General features: G+C 38.1%; 1 protein-coding gene across 7 annotated transcripts in view; it reads right to left on the bottom strand.

Moving 5' to 3' along the window:
- The window catches only part of PTPRZ1 (protein tyrosine phosphatase receptor type Z1), a 129,293-nt gene that overhangs the window by 96,267 nt on the left and 12,120 nt on the right, over positions 1-20,906 (bottom strand). The window contains exon 1 of one of the 7 annotated variants that reach the window (XM_030961043.1): positions 9,432-9,577. The exons of the other annotated variants lie outside the window; for them this stretch is intronic. Within the exon in view, the coding sequence (XP_030816903.1) occupies positions 9,432-9,444 (13 nt within the window). The 5' untranslated portion in view covers positions 9,445-9,577. Of the gene's footprint in view, positions 1-9,431; positions 9,578-20,906 lie in introns of those variants that run through there. 7 annotated transcript variants of the gene reach the window in all.

The following is a 20,906-nucleotide window of genomic DNA, read 5'->3' as shown; positions in this document are numbered from 1 at the left end:
ATTGACAATTCTCCTGCACTAAACATAAAGCCAAAATAAAACTCTTCTTACAATTTGGCCACTGTTGTGTTTATTTACTAACACAAATTGTGGTTAAGTTAAAAAAATTAGAAGAAAAAGTAGAAGAAAAAGACTGACTGTTTTAATTTAGAAGTAGCTATTATTAAGCACCAGAGTATTAATAGGCACACTGCTTAGTTCACCTGTGACAACTTTACAGTGAATAGCCATGAATTAAAAATATAATACTTATGGCATCAGTTAAGGTTGATAAATCTCTTTTAATCACAATTTTCCAACACATTGTACATGCAAAGGTAACATGGACTCCAGTTTGACCAATTTAGGTTCTACTCCTCTGGAATTTTACATGTTGAGGTTTAGAGTGGCCCTGAAATTCCTAAGCAGCCAGTGGAAACTGGGAGGGATACTCTGGGGTATGATTCAACACGGTTAAATTATGGGCTGACACCTTCACTCTGGCTACAGGTAAAGTAGTAGGAAATGTCAGATGTCTCCTTCCCCTTGGGATCTGGTACACCCAAATGGCCTGATAGGGTTCAGCCTCCCACGCAGCCATTTCCCAACAGATGAAGCATTAGCTATAGCAAACTTTAGGGCTTCTCTGGTCACCAACATAGTATTGAAGTGTCTGCTCACTGAAACCAAGGTAAGAAGACAGTTTTAGACAGGACAGTGGTACTCACCAGTGCTTATCTTTGAACAGGCACAGGTAAATGAAATTAAGTGCGTGTGAACCCCTTGGGCTAGACACAAAGATTTATCAATAATTTAAAGACCTGCAGAATGAGATAGCCTTGCAAAACTACAAGACTAGATTGCTGCTGGAGCACCTAAAAACAGGTCCAAAGGCAAAACCAGAAGGGACTTAGGCAGACTGCAATTCCCCAAAAATGTTACATCATTGTCCTATGTATGAGCTGAGGCAAGGTGGTATTTATGACAGAAATTAGAGTTGATATTGAATAAAAAGCAGGTACCAAGGAGTGACTCTTAACACATACTCTTTTATAACTCTGTTGCTACCCAGATTCTTTTCCCCATACCCAGTCTTTTAACACAACACATGTAAATTCATGGAATCATACAAATAAAAAGTAAATCCAGACCAGACATGAACAAACAAGAAAGTCACCAAAACTATAGACATTTGATTCCAAAATTAATTTATTTCTCTTACAGCAATACCAGACAAGAAAGAAGAAGATAAAAACAACTGAACTTTCTTTAAACATAAATAGTAAATGTAACATAATTTTATTTGCATAATCCTCTTCAACATTCTAGGTATTCTAATAACTCAAATGATCCCAATTTCTAGTAAAATCATGTGTCAAGAAATGTAATAAATATAATTAAGAGTGAAGAATATGAGCACTGCTTCTTATATTGCACATCTAAGTGTAAAAACATTCACAATTCTCTTTCTGGCAAAGAAGAAATACTATGATAAAAGTGCAATAAAAATTAGCAAAAATTTAACCCCTATATCCAAAATCCCAGAGTCCACATTTAACTGGCTTTTGGAAAGTTGTGGTTTTTTTTTTTTTAATTACTATGTTTCTTCTGTTTGTTAATATTAGCATCTAGCAACCAGTAAAGCCCTAAATCTTTGGCAATATTTATCTGAAACTCTTGAGAGTAAACCTTATGCAAGCTGCCTCAAAGGAGCATTTACTGAAATAAACGCTTTTTTAGCACAGTAGGGATTGTGAAGTCAAGCTGTTAAAAACTTTACCTTTTGCAAATATTTCAGTGGCTAAAATCATCTTGGGGACCTGAATGAACAGCTTTAGACTGGATCCTTTGAAGATGCTGGTGGAGGGGGTATTGAGAGAAAGATATTCCTTACAGGAGGAAGTCTTTAATTATTATATATTTTCCTTTCCCATTTATTTGATGCAGGAATTGCAAATTCTAATCAACCATTATCCCTCCAGTCATATTACAGTCTCAATGAAATTATTTTTCAATAACCATGAGGAAGAGAGAGGTTGCTCTGGATGATTTTCTTATAACTCTAGGGATTATGCCACATACCTGTTATAAAACAATACCAACATCATTCTACCCCCTTGAGGAAACTACATACCACAACATCAAGACGAAAAATTCCAAAGCTCATCATGAAAACCCAATAGCAGCTGCATATCTCTAAAAATATGTCTCTATTTCATAACAGATAGTTGAACACGATGAAAACAAAACAAATAAAAACATATAACCCCATATATAACCTACCATTTTTTGACAAATCCTAACAATTATATTATATATGTGCATCAGTATGTCTGCATAAATGTTCATCTATAAGGATTTGTCAAAAAGGGGTATATAAATACATACACACACATATTGTTCTCCCTTATGATAACATCATGTTTTAAATCTCATGTTTACTCTTTTCCTTTAGTCATTTTCATATTATAACTCATCACTGAAACATATCATTTGTAAAATAAAACAGTGTCTCATGACTGACAGAGACAACAGAGAAAAATGTGACAAACACTGGCACACCAGAAACACAAACCAAAGTCAAAACAAAGACATGTAATTATGGGTTTGTGTTATGATTTTTTAATAATTTTCTATATTTACTAGACTTCAGCAGAATTATTAATATAGTGGCATAAGGGAGATTGCAGAGAAAATAATCAGAATAATGCAATAACTTTAAAACTCATTCATGATAGGGTATTTAACAATGCACTGAGTTGATACATAATCTAGGCTGCCTTTTACCCTTCAGGTCCACAGTTCCTGTTGCCATGAGCACGGGGCACTACCTTCCCTCTGCCCCTGCAGATGCCTTGTCCTTGCCTTTCGTGTGCTTTTAAGGAGCAACAGCCCCACAGATTCACCTCTCCCCAGTCAGAGGAAGAAGAACTCGTCTCCTCATACTCAAGGAATTCTGAAGCCAGCAGAATGCAGTGAAAAGGAGAATTAGAATCAGCAATAGCTTACATGGAGCTTAACCCTACAAATGTGTATTTTAATCTATTCTGATAATGTTTAATTTTTAAAGGATGCCTGAAAGACCACTAATTTTTAAAATTAGATATGTGTTAGGTATAAAAAACACTCCAGGCAGCTCCTTGCCATCCAGATTATAAATTTTCTACCAAACTCTAAAGCAGAATTTTAAGCATTCAGGAGACTTTCAGGGAAAGAAGTGAAGTATCTGTAAAGTCAGGTATTTCTCAGCATTTTCAGGACTTGGGTAACTTAGGACTTGGGTCTGTCTTTTGCATAAGTGTCACTTTTCAGTCTGACTTCTGCTGTATAAAATTACAAAATCCTTTGGAAACTCACTGTTGAATAAGCCAAACCATACCTGTTGACATTAAGTACACTCCAAGTACTATCTCTAAGTGAGATTTCACCACAGTATATTAGAAATGTATATTGAATTTAACCTCTATGGCACAACCTAAACCAGGAAATTACTGGAAAAAAAGAAATACATGCCACATAGGTCAGGAAAAAAAATTAATAGTGCGCTCAGGCATAATTTTTCCCAGATCTTGGAGCTTTGCTCAGAGATGGCAGCAGTCGGAAGGGGCTGACTGATGAGGAGGATGTGGTGCTGTTGGGTGGGGCTGAGGTTCCCAAAATTCTCAGCCAGATTTTACAGCTACCAAGGAAACAGAGTCCCAAGTTTAATCAATATGGCCTCGCTTTTGGTGGGATAACCTTCTATCACTTCACTTCAGCTATTCAGAAGTTCATTTCAAAAATTTTAAATATGGACAGATTAAATTACATTGTTTTAGCTTCTTATTATTACTTTGGGAAGTCACATAAAATAAAAGAGTACCAAAAAAAAGGGTATGGCTTGAAGTTCCAGAGGGTGGTCTGGGCTTTCCTCTGTGCTTTGCCAGCTCCTGCACCATGCAGGTAGGGTGCTGCACCACTGATGTATTTTCATACAATCCAGGCACTGAGAGCTCACACTAGACTTTTGATGACCAGTATGTTTTACTCATGTTTTAAAAAGCAAATGCTCAGTATCTGGCCCCCTACTTCATCAAACATACACAAATATGGTGTATTGTTCTACAGAACAATTTTTTTACCTTCACAGATTGCTGAAAACAACATGGTGTACTGATTGCTCCTGGATGTGATTGTTTATTGCAGCTAACTACAGCAATATTAACACTTGATTTTTTTCTTTTCTCATAAAGATTTAACTAAAAAAAAGGGGGGGGGAATATAAAATAAAATAAGGTCAGGCAGGCCAATTTAAAATCTATTTTCTTCACATTTGCTTTTTTGACTTAATTTTTTATTCTTTTCAGTTACTTGTGATTGACTCTGTAGTGACCATTTGATATAGTTTTAGGGTCAAAGTCTGTCTCATGGTTTATGTATGACCAAGACAGTACCATGAAGTAAACTGGAATCTCATCCTAATCCTGTACTAATCACCTACAAAACTGGAACTTCAAAGACAATTTTGGAATTCAGATACTGATAATATTTGGAAGTAGAGAGATGTTTTGATCAGATATTTTGCACAATCTATATAGTCAATGTATCTTGCTCATTTGTATCTAATCAATATGCTCTTCATCTTGGAGTGGGATGGTAAATCTTACTGGGAAGCAATATAAGGCCCACGTGAATGCAGACAGAGCACAAAACCACTATACGGTGGCATACAACCACCACCTACCCATCCTCCTAATGTCTACTTTATGCACATTTTACATAAGAGTAACACAGACAATGCAGATTTGTGATTTCAGAAAAACAAACTCACAACATTATTTTGTTAGTTCATATTTCAGCTCTGTCAGGAGCCATAAACTGAGTTAAGCAAGATTTGACCCAAAACGTGGAAATAATAGCCCCATAAGATGATAGAAACATGATCTGAAAAATCACTGTAAACATGAAATTCCACCTTTCTGCAGTAACCATTACCCCACATAATCCAATCCTTCGCTAAGGCAGTAAAAAGCATTTTCACAGGTCTCAGGTGGTGGTGGCACTCCATGAAAAGCCTTAATTTGTGCACTGAACCACAAAATGGAGGTTCTGACCTCCTGTTACTTGCAATCCTACACTGAGTGCGTAACACAGTTTGAGCTGAGAATCCTATTGCAGAACTCCTCCTAGGCTCCCATTAGCTCAATACAACTGGAAGTTCATACTTGTGGCAGTCAGCTGTCAACACTCAATAACCAACTGCAAATTGACTGTGACTTTCTAATAGTGAGAAATTAAATCTTTGAAATGAAAATCTGAAAGCCTGGGAATGTCACTGTGATTCACAGGCAAATTTGTATTACAAACTAAACACTGAAATGTTAAGAAGTTAAATACAATGTACCTAACTAGAAGAACATGCAATTAATTATGTACCAGGATTGAATTATTTTTATAGCCAATAAATAAATAAATTTATTACTCCATTAATTAACAGCAAACAGAATCAGGGAAACATTATCTAAACATGTATGGTTGGTTAGTAGCATGAGCATGCTTGAATCTTTTACTTAGGTTTCAATGCACTAAAGAGGCTTGTGAATTTACACCAGAACAGATAAAGTCACTCCTTCATTGGGAATTTACCTGCCTAAACTCCTTGCCCATTCAGATCACAACTTCCAACAGAACTAAGAGGTTTTGGCTCTTCAGTGATAAAGAATTAGTACCAGAAGAGGATTTTAACACTGATCTCCCACTGCAGGCTCCCCAAATCCTCAAAAGCCCTTGATAAACACATCCTGTCCTCGGTTTAAGCGTAGAGCAATAAAACCATGGGTAAAGGCATTAATTAGCAGCTTGTGAAGCATGTCTGCCTGTCCCCCTCTCTCTTATGAATATTTATATGAAGGTTTTATGGTACAGAAAAACTTCAATAGGCTGGATTCAGAGTGTCTGCTGTGAGCACTCCTCGGGCACATAATTAGGGCGCTTTGTTCCAGGGCCATTTAGACACTTCTGCCATTGTGCTGGGGAGGAAGCCCGACTTACATATCCCGCCTAGCAATGCAGAGTTATGAATAGGGAACAGCCTGGACGTTTACCTATAGCCTTAGAAGAAGCTCTCTCTCTGCCTGTTTTCTTATAAATGCTTCAATGTAAGGGTGCAGGCTCAAACAGACAAAATGAACAGAGCGCTAAAACTCACTTCTTTGAGTGAGCAAGCAAGGTTTAAACTTCTAGTCACTGGACTGCCTTGTGGAAAATCAAATGGCTGAGAAGAGAGGAACATGCAGCTGACTCTAAAAGAACAAGTCTGAGCCTTAATAACAGATATACTGTGTATATATATATATATATATATATATATATATATATATATGTGGCTATGTCACAAAGGTTAGCAAAGAAAAGCAAATTGAATTCCTAAGGCGGAGCAGGATGAAATAATCAGCACAATGTAACAAACCAGTATGACATCAATGGACACGTTTAAAATGGGTAAATGGCCCAGCAGGACAAAGCTTAGAGTAACACTGCTGGTGCAAATCTGAAAAGCACCTCTTGAACACAAACAAGCCAAAGCCTTTCTTCTAATATGCACAGCAGACAGGTTACCCAGTGAACAGCAGATGAGTCATTAAAGAGAGATGATGGCACCATAATTCAAATTGAAATTCAAGGGACAGCATGGGTGGCAAAATAGTACAATGACACCTACATATAGTAATTAAATGCACAAGATTTTTAAAGAGTTCCCCAAAATAAAAATATTTCCAGTTTAAATGGCAATGCAACATTTCTTTAAAATGCCTATTAATTTTCCAAAAAGCAAAATGGTCATAAGATCCAAGAAGACATGGCAAAATGCTGTGATGCACTGAGGTTTCATTTAATCAGATTAAGTAAGACTATGGTTTCAAGAAATTCAAAGAGCTGCAACAGGCAAGGAAAATGTGTAACAATGCCAAATGATGATTAGCTGTGACAAAAGTAGCAGCAAAAAGCAACTGAAAAAAAGCACAGAAAAAAACTCCTGCTTTTACTTTGTTTGGTTTCTAATTAATTTTATCAGCTGATAGCATAGACCAGGGCATCCCTGGACAGCTAAATCAAGTTCTTCATTCAATATATAGCTGGAGTCCAAGCCTAAATTTGGAAATATTTGAGAAATGGTGAAGAAAAAATATTATTGCCCCTTAAAACAAATCACCAGTGTGGCTTCATCTGGAAAACTGCATTCTGTACTGAACTTGCCTTCTTGAAAACAACTAAGCACAACAACATGGGTGAGAGGGAACATTGATGAAAGTGGCCATAGAAAAGTTCTAGATAAGGAGATGGAAAAAGTAAAGAATGCTTCTTTTGGAAAGAAAACAAATATAAAGAGTAATGAATGTTGCTAAGATGAAGACTGGGAACTTCTGTTCCCCTCTTTGGAAGAACAAGAACACATGGGGGCATTAATGAGGAGGCTGAAAGTAAGAAAAGCAGTGAAAGGATTCACTTTATTCACATCTGTCCAGGCAATTATCACTGCAAGAAACTGCTCAGGATAACAGCTAAATGAAGACTGAAATAACTGTAAGAATATCAGGAATACTAGGTCTTATCACAACACATTTTGAAAGGTACCTAGCATAGATGAGAAATATGAGAAAAGATTGGGGAGTATTTAACTTCTACCTACTGTATGATTTCATGCCCATTCTTCTGAAACCTCTGCACTGGTCTCTGTCACACAATACTGAATTCAGGGATGATCCAACATGGCCATTCCTACTACTTGTATACCACACATGAATGAACCATGGTATTTGAAACAGCGGCAGCATTTTGGCTAGATAAAATACCACTACCATTTAAACTTAAAATAAATATCACTTAGTGTTCTGTGATAGACAATTCACTTTTATGTCCAGATAAACAATGAAGTTAACTTGAGAGGATTGCTGGAGAAAGTGATATGACTGACTCTTCCCTTGCTTCAATTCACAGGAGTATGTTCCTAGAAGCTCTTTAGCAATGTGCCCCTTAGATCTCTGAAATTCCATCAGGGAAGCAAAACATGACTCTGAAGTGATATACCTAATAAAAGAAAAAATCTCAGATCCATCAACTGCCGCTACCTTATAGAACTGGGATCACATGGTGCTTACTTCTGTGTTGCAATCTTTGTTCAAAGAGCAAATGCTGGTTTTAGACAATACAGTCTTTCACTGCCCTAATAAAATAATAGGGTAGAGCACATTTTGGCCTAACCAACACTGCAGAGTTTGTCCCTTTATGTTGTGGACAAGACCATTTTCCAATGTTCCAATTCTGTGATTCCTCACTGTACAGTTCAACTCAACTACTCTACAGTTTTATTTAAGTGACTATTAATGTTAATATTGCTTTTCCCCCCAAACAGTTTCCAGAAATTCTGCTTTATCCAATTGTGTTTGACGTGGAGAACCAAGAGAATAGCCTGATCTGGCCATTGATCCCTATTTCTTCTGTAAAAACATCTGAGATACTCCCTAACAGTACACCTCTGCCTATGCTGCTATCTTTTGTTGCAACTTTTAAGGAAATCCTTGCTGCTATTATCTGCTCCCATGGAGAAAGAAAACTTAAATTTCCAGTAAAAATGCCAGTCATTACAGTACTTAAGTGTTTTTCCTCTGCCTGGATGAGATAATGTTGCTGCTTACACTATGATTGTCCATCAGTGGTCTTCTCTCTTACACCTTGGGCAGCTACCATGTTTCCCATTACAGTTTAATGTCCAAACATGTCCACTGGTGAACACACACAGAGCACAGCAGTTCTTATGAAAATAATTTTGTGACTTTACAGCTCTTAAACTGGATTAGGGGTAAGTACCTGGTGTCCCTGCTGTCCTAATTCAGAGCTCTGCATTGAAAGATCTGCCTCTTCCCACTGTAAAGCTGTTGGGTAATGCCATTTTCAAGGAAGACCAATAAATGTAGTTACAATGCTCTCTAAATGCAGATTCATGCAGCAACAAGGGAAATTTATTTAGCTAGCATTGGTAATGCGGAAAATGTTCAAGTAGCACTTGGTAGGTATTGCAAAAAAACCTTGCATGAATAACAGACACTGAACTCTTTATTTTCTCACATTATTGTACTTACTGTTTTTAACCTTGTCATCCTTCTCATGACCAAAAGCAAGCCATCCCTCATACAAATCTACCATTAATCTCTGGAAATATTCTGCAGCAGATTAATTAAGATATGGAGCAGAAGGATCTTTCACTAGCTGAAACCAATGAAGCTGAGACATGCATCAGTCAATCTTTCAAATTAAATCTTTGCTGGATAACCAAATAAATATAGGTTGCCTAATGATACTTCTAATATTTGTACTGTGATTTCATTTAAATGCAGGGAAAAACCACCAAATGTTACATGATTTCTTTTAGTAAAGACAAAAGAGAAATATAGTTTCAATCATTTTATTCTTACCATGAAAAACCATTTTGTCTGAGGTGGAGGACTAGGCTTGAATTCTTGTTATGTCCTCTGATGGCTGATAGAACTCTGAATTCCCACATTTGGGACTGGCCAGCCCTGCCCAGGCAGGACTCCCACAGTGAGGGGGGAAGCCAGTGAGGACAAGCACTGCTGGATTTCCATTCCTACAGAAGCACAGTAAGAATTAACTCAGCTGCCCATGGCTGAAGGCAGGTAATGAGCCCCAACAGCAGAGGCATTTTCATGCTTCTACATGCCCATGTAGAGATTTTAAATTACTGCAGGACTTTCTTCCCTTTGTTTCAGGGATGTATCCATTCTTCGGCTAACTGTTAAATTTTTATGCCCCTTTACAGATGAATGATGTATTTTGATTGTAGCAGGTGACCAGCATTCAGCTCTTTCAAAGAGAAATCCTTATGAAACAAAGTCCAGCTCTGATTAAGTTGACTATCTGAATTCAAAGCATGTCTTGACTGCTTTCCATGAAAACAACTGATCCTTTTCATGGGCTAAGGCCATTGTAACTTCCTCTACACATTGAACAGATTACCATGGACACAAATTCAGACTCCTTCCATTCACACAAGGTCCCTGAAAATTTACATAAGTCTGCAGAGAAAACAGGCAGTCAAGCTTTCAGTGACATGAATATTGTGATGAGAGTTTCAAACAATATATACTTTTATCTCCTAAAATACAGTTTACAGTAAAAAAAGCCCTGCAAATTAGTTAAAAAGCAAGGAAAACTAATATTTTAGGTAACTGTTTAAAATGATCTTTTAAAATAAACAATCACTATCCAACTACCTTAGACTAAGTAGCTGCAAAATTTAAACAGTTTGGAATATCCTATGTACAATAAAATGCTACTCTGTTATGCCATAATAGTGAACTTTTTATGTCAAAAAATTGCAAGTCACAGCAGTACATCTGTGAGACATAAACCAAAATGAAGATGCAATCCCTTCATTTGATCATTAAGGTGTTGTCAATGCAGTCTGGCATGGCTGGCCTTGCCATAACTAGACTTACATTCCGTTCTCCTCAGACCCTTTTTTTTTTTTTTTTTTTTTTTTTTTTACCTTTAACTGAAATCAGTTTTGGTCTATAAGACATCACTGCAATTTTGCATTCAAGAACTCTGAAATAGAAGAGGTCAAGAAATGGTCTCCCAGATACTGGATTTACTGTAACTATGCTAATATATCATTATTAGGAATTATTTTTTAAAAAAAGATGGGAGATTCAAGACTTCCAAATTAAAATGCTCCTACTGTAGGATATTGTGGACTTAAATTATATCCTTTCTAAAATGTTTCCCTGTAAAGCAGCAATATACCTGCTGGTTTCACATACCTCTGAGGAGAAAATCATATCTTTAGGAGGAGTCTGGATTGGTCCTGTTGGGCTAACCTTCTGGCCAAGGTATGTTACAGCATGAAGGTCAGTGTCTTACCTGAACAATCTCTTACTCCAAAGGCACTGAGGAATGCACAATATGTCCAAAATGCTTCAGTTTTTATTTCTGATGTTATTGCCATCTAATCTTCAGTCTTCCACACCTCTGAATCCATCTAGGACTAACTGACATCATGTCTTCCCCCCCCAAAACCTTCTCTCTGCTGGTTTCCAAATCTTTTTCATCAGCCTCTGCTCCTAAAAAACCTTTCCTATGACTCTGCTATGCACAAGTGGAGGAATTTTCAATAATAAATTATGTATTTTTGAGTTTTTTCCTAACAGAATCACACTGAGGTTTTAAACTGAACAATATTTTCATAATAATGACCTTTCCATCTAACACTACTCATGAGGTTTAATTCAAGGAAATACTTTTCTTTATTTGGAGCCTATTTTTTTAGAGCCCACAAAGATAATTACAAATGGAAGAGATCTCTTTTTTATTTAAAGATTGAAATTTTACAGAGTTCAGAGTTAATTGCTAGTTTCTTTGACAAGTCTTGAATACTTTTAAGTCAGACTACCATGTAACAGTTTTAATTGCAAAGCTCCTTCTTGTCTCCTTTACACACCCAAGCCTCTCTATAAGAAACTGTAGCTCCATTAAAAAACAGGAAGTGTTGCAACAGATTTTGAGGGGATCAAGTTCAGGTATGATCAGAGAGTACAAAAATTCATTATCTAAAATGTCTTCAAATACATTGAACACAATTTCCACAAATGAACTGAAAGAAATTTTTCTCTTACCCTATTCTCCTTCAAAGCAATGCACCTCTAATGCTCTAAATTATCTGCTTATCCTGATACAGGGTATAAGAATAATAAAATGCATTTCTTAGCAAAGAAAAATAGGGAATTTAGTAAGAGGCATTGGTGTTCAACCATTTATTCTGTGTGTGTGAGAATTCTAGAATTCTTAAACTAACATCAATAATCATGCATGCATATATATGTAGTAACATCTGTCTGGGGCTTCAGTGGTAATGTTGAAATTGTACCTTAAGTTCTACTCTGAAACTTAATCTGGAAAGAAATCAAGTATCTTGACACTCATCTGAAAAATATGATCTTTCTTCAGTCCATAAATACCACATCACTAATAACAAATTCATTTCATATATCCACATAGCTTTCTGCAATTAAGCATTCAATACTTCACACAATATTCTCTGGCACTATGTATCATTAACTTGTAAATTCAGTTTTACCATCAGCTTCAAGGAAATTACATCAGAGCAAGTCTTTCCATAAAAAAATAGCTTTTCTGTGAAAAAGAATTATATAAGTTATATATGGTTTCATTTATAGGAAATGCAAATTTTCCAAGCAAACGTTGATTAGTTGAAGTTATATATAATTTGTGATGAAGAGTACTGTCCCTTTCCAAAGCACAGGCTGCTGCATAAGTATACCAAAGCAAAATAAGAAAAGAAAATGAGAAATTAAACTTCCCCCACCCACCACCCACTCTAAGAGACTGGCATAAGAAAGAAGAAGGAAGTAAACACTCTCTTTAGGAAAGGAAGGAACATCTCTTGGGGGTGTGCTGGCTACATAAAACCTGTGCAAGCAGCGCCTTTTTAAAGTTCTCGGGAGGCACATATTATAGATAACTGAATTCAACAAGAAATAGATAACTGTATCAAAGTCTGCCTTAGAAAAGAAGTTCTAATCTTCATCCCAAAGGAGCATCTTTGGTCCTTGAATGGTTAGAATATATGGATCAGCATTAACTCTCCCTTTTCTTGTACTGAGGCACAACAAGGGAAGGGGCCCATCACAGCATCAATCAAACATATCTTACAGCCGAGATTAGAAAGAAAAAAAACTACATAAGGTCTAGCCTTCTACTGTAAATTCCAAATTTTACATAAATGTATCTTGGCTTTCTTAGGTGATTGCAGCACTATGAAAGGACTGTGGCTTATTACAAATACGAAGCAATTCACTTTTGAGGCCAACATGCAGAAGACCAGAGAGTGTGTATCTGCTCATTTTTATTTCTTCATTGGTAAAACTTACTTCTGGGCTGAAGATCAAAATAAAGTCATCATAGCTTTTCATGAGGGGACACAAGTGTTTCATCTCTCTTTCCAGAAAAAATGGAATCAGAACTATAGCATGTATGTGAAGCTTAAAATACAAAAAACCCCAGAGGTTTTGTAAAAAAAACCCCAGAAGTCTTCTGAAAGAAGTTTTTGTCAAATCAGAATAGGACCCAAAGTTCTTTCTGCTGTCTTCTAGTTCATTTCCTTCTTCTCTTCCTTTCATTCCAAATTTTTCCTTTTAGTTTTGCTGTGTTTTGCAGCTTGAAAGTTTAACCTGTCTATTTAACCTTCCTGCCAACTTTTATTTCAAGTGCACCTATTTCCAGATTCCTAACGTTTAACTGCTCTTTAGAAGCTGCTCCCACACACCCACCACCCAGGGGCCCACACCTTCCTGTGCGCTAGGGCAGGCTCCTGAGCCACTGATGAACCCACGCTGGCAGGGGCTGAGGGACGGCTCAGCTGCCAAAGCACTCGGATGCCCTTCCTGGGGCCATCCTGGGAGAGCTTCCTTCATGGCCACATTGATTTCTCTGGTCACTCTTCTCTTGGTGGCCCTCTCTGTCCCAGAGTGGCAGTCACCCAGCTGTGTGCATGCTGGGTGTCAGGTGAGTGCCAAAAGCCTGATGGTGGTAGGAATAAGCTTCTCAGCTCCCACAAAAATGACAGCTGAGGGCAGGCAGTTGCCATCAAATTAACTCCCCAGGGAAAGCAAGCTGTCAGCAGTTAACTGAATGATGGATGAATTGTTCTCTGAGGTCACATATAACTTATAGATCATTTCTCAAACATTTCCTTTTCCTTGTATCAAATTGAAGCTTTGCTTTTCACCTATACATTTGTGCCTTAGCCCACATCTCAGATTAAATTTACATCATTATCTTCCTACTCCCCAGGGTCTCATTTAGATTTTGTAATTTGCCTTTATGGTTGTCTTTTCTCAGCATACTCCTCTTACACTGGTGATTTATAGTCTGAGCCCTGTCATCATCATCTAACCCTCATATCTAACCCACTTTTTGATTAATTGTCACATACTTATTTTCTCAAGGCTTGTCATTATTAATTTTGTCATAATTATATTTAGAATGAAGGAATATTTTATCTATGCTGAATGCAACTGCAAAATAACACTTTAACATGACTAAGGATTTTTTTTTTGTAAATAGAGGAAACCCTATCAGTATTAATCCTGCCTACTATATAGATATGCAATAAAAGAATTTAGAGTATTAATATGGAGAAATCACATTCTGTACTCTGCCTAGTGCATGCTTCCTAGTTTGATGTCAGCTAATTGCTAAATCAAGCAGTGATGAAAGGGTTGCATTTTAATTTATCCAGCAGTGTCTGGTTTATTGCCAAAACAATGGGCTTACTGCTCTTATACAGGCAGCCTGGGGCTTAGTGCTGGCTGGGGTTACAGCACAGCACCCCAATACTGCCCTACTCTTAGAAAGTTATTTGTTGTACAATGTACACCAGAAAATTGTAACACCTAGTAGATGTACATCTAAAATGCTATGTACACACTTTAGAACTGAGCAGAAGAGGTTTTTTTGATCAAGACTTGCACTAGTATGCCTTTTCTCCTGACAATTTCTTTTTATACTTAATTTTGTTTTTCCATAGGTAATTACAGCTTTTTTTCTCTTTTGGTTTTTTTTTTTTTTTCCATGGAAAACTAAGATACTCATCAGAGCCATCACTGAATTCTGGCATGGAGGAAAATAAATGGAGATTTTCTCTTTAGAGCTGCAAGTAGAACATCAGTTTTATTTTACAGAGTGAACGCAACCCAGTCAAGCACATGTTCTTTCATGACTAGAGCCTTGGGTGGATTCTTAAAATAGTACTCATTACAGTTATTGCATCAAAAAGAATTTAGAGCTGTTTTCTCCAATTAAAATAATTGTGAGATTTAGCTGAAACTTATTTCTAAATATTGTTTCCCTGAAAAAAACTTAAAACCTACAGAACTTACTGCCATACCAGCCTGTCTGTTCCCTGTTACATGCTAAACCTCTTCCCAACATGGTCCTTACAAGTCCAAAGCTTTTAACTCTCCTTCAAATATTTCCTCACAAAGAGTTACTACCAAAGGTCTGTACATTTTGGTGAAAACCAGTAGTCCCCATTTAATCTGTAACAGACACCAATGTCCTTTCCATAGGGGCAGCAGTGTGCCATCCTTAGGAAGTGAGTTTTACCCTCAAATCCTGGATTTACATAATGTTCAAGGAGGCAGCATTAGTTTAGGATGTATTCATTATAAATGAAATGTATTCTTCCAACCAAATTACCTTTCAGCCCAAGAACACACATTTCTCTTTGAAAACAATAAAGCTCCTTGGAAGATTTCAGGTTACAGTGGTCATTACAGCCTGAATAGCATGGTCAAGGCTCACTCTTTAACAACTATTTCAATAATTTACTTGTAATATTGCCAACAAATCCACAGAACTTGAGCTGCACTGACACTGTATGTAGTACAAGTAGAATTTATATGATAATCTCAGATATGGATACTTGCCACAGGCAGCGAGCGGCAATTACCCAGAATCTGCTTTGCAGTATTCCCTCCTACCCTCAGACAAGAACTGTTCTAGAAGAGTAGGATTTTCCAAAGGGAATCTGGTTCACATCCAGATGTGGGGCAGGGAAACAGAAGGAGGAGAATGGGAGTGCATACGGTTCCCTATGAGGAGGGAGAAGAGAGGAGGGGCTGAAGGCCAACCTCAAAGGCCAAGGCAGTGTGGAAGTGTGGGTAAGTGGGCAGGGGGTGATGTCTCTTCCTTCCCTAAACCCATCACTGCTTCTCCTTCTTTTCGCCCTCCCTCTTTCCTGTTTCTCAATTTCCCTTTCTTTTTTTTTTTTTTTGCTGCTCTTTTCTTCCATTTACTCTCTCAATCCTTCTGGGATTTCTACAAACTGGAAAAGACTAAAGACTCTGGAAGCTACCATTAAGTCTCTTCCTCTTGTTAATGGGACCCACCATTTTTCTTACTGTTTTTCCCCTCATAAGTTATCATTTACCAGAAGGCATCAGAAATCTGGAATGGTCCTTCAACTAATTTTTTAACATATGCTATTTTTTAAAAGACAGAATACAAAGAAATGTAGTATTTTATCCACTGCACCTGTGCAATTTAAAACTTTTGTCCATGTCACTATTTGGCCTTATGGTAACAACTTAGAAGCTAACACTTATTTCTGAAGTACAAGTAACAAATGGGTACAGGGCATCACCTCCCTGAAGTCAGAACTGCGGAGAGGAATGTGTCAGGACACTGCAGCGTGGTAACTGGCAGCAAACACACAAGCATGCAGGGTGAGGATGCATGCTCCATGAAGAGGCAGTATGGAGGGCATAAAAGTGAAGAGCTGTACCCATTCATTTAGCACCAGGGATCACCTAGAAAATGTGGGCTGCAAGACCTTGTGGAACTGAAATGGCAGCTAATGGAAAATAGCTGCCAACAGCCACCACCCCTCTACCTGTGCTCACATGCTACCTTTGTAGCATGGAGAATGATATATGAAGAAAAATTACACAGGATAAAGAGTATCATTATTTTTATTATCATCAAACGTGACACATGGACCCAAGCTTTACTGACTGCTACACCTGAGGAAAACCCAACTTTCAGTGAGTCTCAGTGTACTACCATGCTTCATACGAACACAGCAATTAGATAAAATAACATCAGTGGGGTCCCCATTCAGTATAACTGTTCCTTTTGTGAGATGTTACATCTTTGTTTTACACAGCAAATGCCTACCTGATATTCCCACATTTCTCCATGCTGACATTCAGGGACCATGAGGTATGAGATCTTGTTGCAGCCCATAGTTTCTGGGTAGCAGCAGGTCACACAGCGTGAGATCCCCCATTTAGGATTATGATCAGAGACAATCCACCACAAGATAAATGTTCAGATCAGCTGTTTTGACTCATGTTTTCAGGTGTAAATGTCCATGCAGTCTCCCCTAAGTGAAGTCACACAGCACTAGGAAGGCTGTGCACAGGCTGAAAGGACTCCCTTTCTCACCCAAAGCAGCACACCTCGGCTGCTCCCATGCCCATGTGCACACTGTACTATGTCTGCACCTGGTACATATGCAGTACTTCTGTTCCTGAGCCAATGTCAGAAAGCATGGGTATATCATCTCAGCTTTTATCATCTCAGCTTTGCAGAAGGCAAACAAGCAAAGAAGGTAAAATGACATGCTCAAGTAGATACTGGCAGGTTCAGTTCCAAGGTCTCATGATTTTCAGCTTCCTATTGAACCATCAGGATACAGCAGCTCTCCAGGTGAATGCTTCTCCTCACCTCAAAGTGCTGCCTGGGGCTGACACAGCACGGGAGGGGCTGCACCAGGGACACCAGGGAACTGCAAAGGGAGCTGCCTTCACGCGTGCCTGGGGTGCTCAGAGGCTGCAGAGGCTCCGTGCACAGCCTCCTCACAGTGGGACACTGCCCTGTCACCTGTGACTTCAGGCCAACCTTTTCACTCTTCAAAGAGCTTCAGAAATGTGAACATACTCCTGTTCACACAAAATACCTTTAGTAAAGTATTACTACCTCTACCTTACAGATGTAGAACTGAGACAGACACCTTCAACGCCTCTTTGAAAACTGGTACTCATAGAAACAGCTAGAAAAGATGGCAAATTGCTGCTTCACCAACTCAACTGCTTTTTATACTAATATATGACTTTTTCTTAGCAGTTAACATCCATTTTCTCCATCTTCTCAGCTTATCTTTCTGTATGTTGTTTTATTTCTAAATTCCTTAGAGTAGGGGTCATACTACTGCTCTGTGTTCATATGGTGCTTAATGCAACGAAACCCTGGTCACTGACAGGTGCACGTAAATGTTGTCAATACATAAATAATAAATGGTAGCAATTCCCTGACTATACAGTATCTCCACATGTCAGTTTAACCTGAGATCTCATTTTTTAATAAATATCCAACACAAGTAAAAGCCCAGTTAAAGGATTCATCTGTGCATGCAATGAAATAAATATATTGCATGCAATGAAATACATACATTGTGTATTTTAAATAGTTGTATTTCCAATAACCAGTTATAAATTTCCCAAACGTTTGTAAAATTTCTGAAGTGTACTAGTACTGCATCAATAGGCACAGTGCTAACATTTAATCCCTCAGTGGAAAGCTTATGAACAATTAGAGAGAGAGACCTTTTCCCCCTCATTCTACTTGGATGTAAATTTATTTTATTATTATATAAAACCATTGCAATAATATTTGCAATGGTTTTATATCATAACAAAATAAATTTACATTTACATTTCTTCTTTCAAGAAGCAACTTGCAGTATTTTTCAATTAATCAAACAGCCACTAGGGAGGATTTATTATGCAATTAATCATAGTAAGTAAAATGTTTCTTAAGATGCCTCTAACAGGTGCTTATTATATGCAGGTGACAGAAGTACAGTAGCTTAAAAAGACCCCATACATCCTTAAAAGCAGAGTCTTTTTAGAATGCATTTTTATTTTCTTAAAATGTTCCTATTTTCTCTTCTACACATTAATAACTGAGTTATTTGAGGAAGAGTAAAAAGTTTACAAGCAAATACCAGACTGTTTTATACTTAAGAACCTGCTTAATTTTAACGATTTCATTAAAGATTGAAAAAATTAGGAAAAGAGTTTGGTGGATGGCATTGCTAAAGCCACAACAAGCATTAGTCAAGCACAGAAGATAGCTTCACATGTTTTGCTCTCAGAAAACACCACAGCAAAAATGAAGCTTCTAGACTGGAGCCAGTTGGTTTCTCTGCAAAGTATTCCTACTGTTGAAAAGAAAACAACAGACTTTCACATATACTTAAAACCTTTTTTTAAAAATCACATTTAAGTACCTGTGACAGAACAAGTCAGATTTTCATTAGGTTCACTTCTAGAGCTGTGTCAGAATGTAGCCTTGTAATTGCATAGGAATTTTTTAAAAATGAGCAAGATATGAAAGCAAAAATTCTTCAATTAAGTTTTATCTTCAGACTGTAAGCACATGCAACTGCAGACCTCCTAGGACTTTCACAGTCATTTATGCAACACAGAAATACTGAAATGACTTCAAATTGAGTTTTGGAAGGAGCAACAGCAAATCTTCTTCTGGCTCTCTGCCATGCCACTGTATTTCACAGTTTGCTGCTGTTCTGTCACTGAATCTCTCCAGTTTAAGTCATGCATTTATTTCCTGCTCTGGAGTGATCAAAGCTTTCTCATGTAAGACAGAACATTATAATTGCCAATTTCAAAGGGTTTTAGGAAGTTGCTTCATAGATTTAAAATCATTAGCAACAGACTTAGTGCTCATCTAGTGAGATATCTTCTAAGTCTAACACCACCATTAATTAATTATAGGTTTGACTAAGCCTTTAAGGTTTTGACTGTACTGGGAGCAGCATAACATGCTTCACCTCAGCTGAAAGCCTTGGAGATGCAGGGCTGTAGGGAAACTCAGTGACTCATTGTGGAAATGCATCTGTTGTCTCTATGCCATCTAAAGCATCTGATTTGCTACAAAAAGGAGCACATGTATTTTCCCTGTATTTTCTTCCAGGGCACTGCACAGTTGCTCATTCAGCTGCCATACCTGCCTATGGCAGAAAAACCTCCTGTTATTCCAACAGGGGTGGTGCAAATGTATACGCTTCTTACACAGACTAATGATACAGCTACACACTTTTCTGTGAGAGTTACAATGCACTTTTGTGTCTAGCTGGTTCACCTTCTGCAACACAACAAAATCAGCAACTAGTCCAAGACTGAAAGATGCAGAGACTTTATGAGTGTAGGGTAAGCAAGTGACTATTCAGAGATACCCAGAAGATCTAGATAAGTAACAGGCTGAGCACCTGACCAGGAGATAACCGCAGCGTTCTTCATCAGGTTTCAAAACTACAGGAGACAATAGAAATCCTGCTGGTTTTACACTGGATAGCAGCTAGATAAAAGACAGGGTCTGGAATTCCATGTATCACTACTTTTATGACAGACATAACCCAGCATGGGCCAACTGCTGACCCAAGGCTTTGAACCAACCTACAGAATGTACTTTCCTGCCCACTGCCCATCGCAGAGCAGCCCTTCCAGCAGCACAGGCTGCCAAAAGCACATTTGTGTCCATTCCACTAGAGAGATCCCTACTGCAGCCACAGAGTGACAGTGCTGTGGGGGTGTAGAGGGGGAGATGGTAGGGAGCCACAGCAGAAGGAAGAGACCAAGGATTTGCTGCTCGGGATTTGCTGCTCACACACAGCAGCAGCTGCCACTCTGGAGCAGTGCAGCAGGGCTGCAGTGAAGAGGAGAGGGCAAAGATCAAGTCTAGCACCTGGAAATGCCACATTGAACACCTTATCCCACCCATACTGGATAGTTAGGTTTTCTCTTTCAAACATTTCTACAATTCCCATCTTCAGCCTGGTACAGATCAGCAGTGTTGCCCATCCCCAGCTGCTGTGCTCTGTCATACTGTGGATCGTATTGCCCTCCACAGCTGTGGTTCAAATCTCAATATGTGGGAAGTGTTTAGGATTGCCATCTCCTCTTTCTTTGGCAAATATTGTATTATTAGATGATGATGGAAAGTGTCCAGTATCAGCATCATATAGCTGGTTTAGGGATAGCATGATCAACAGTTGTGAATTCCATGTATCTAGCCAGCTAAACAAGATGTGTCAGCATAATTATTCCCAATATGTGTCCCTGAGAGGTATGTCCCAGTTAGTTATTCTTTTCACATTTTGCTATCTACACTGATCTTTATTTTACCAGCCAAGCTTGCATGTCCCAGTAAAGGGCATGCTGTCTGCTGTGAGTCCCAATCTATGCACACCCAGCATTTTGAGTTCCACTGCAAGATGATGAAACCTCTTTGATTTAATCATACTCAGAATAGGTTGAATTTCCTGT

Source organism: Camarhynchus parvulus, chromosome 1A, assembly GCF_901933205.1.
Source record: "Camarhynchus parvulus chromosome 1A, STF_HiC, whole genome shotgun sequence".
NCBI lineage: Eukaryota > Metazoa > Chordata > Aves > Passeriformes > Thraupidae > Camarhynchus > Camarhynchus parvulus.
The sequence above is the reverse complement of the archived record's forward strand: the minus strand, read 5'-3'. Positions and strand labels throughout refer to the sequence as shown.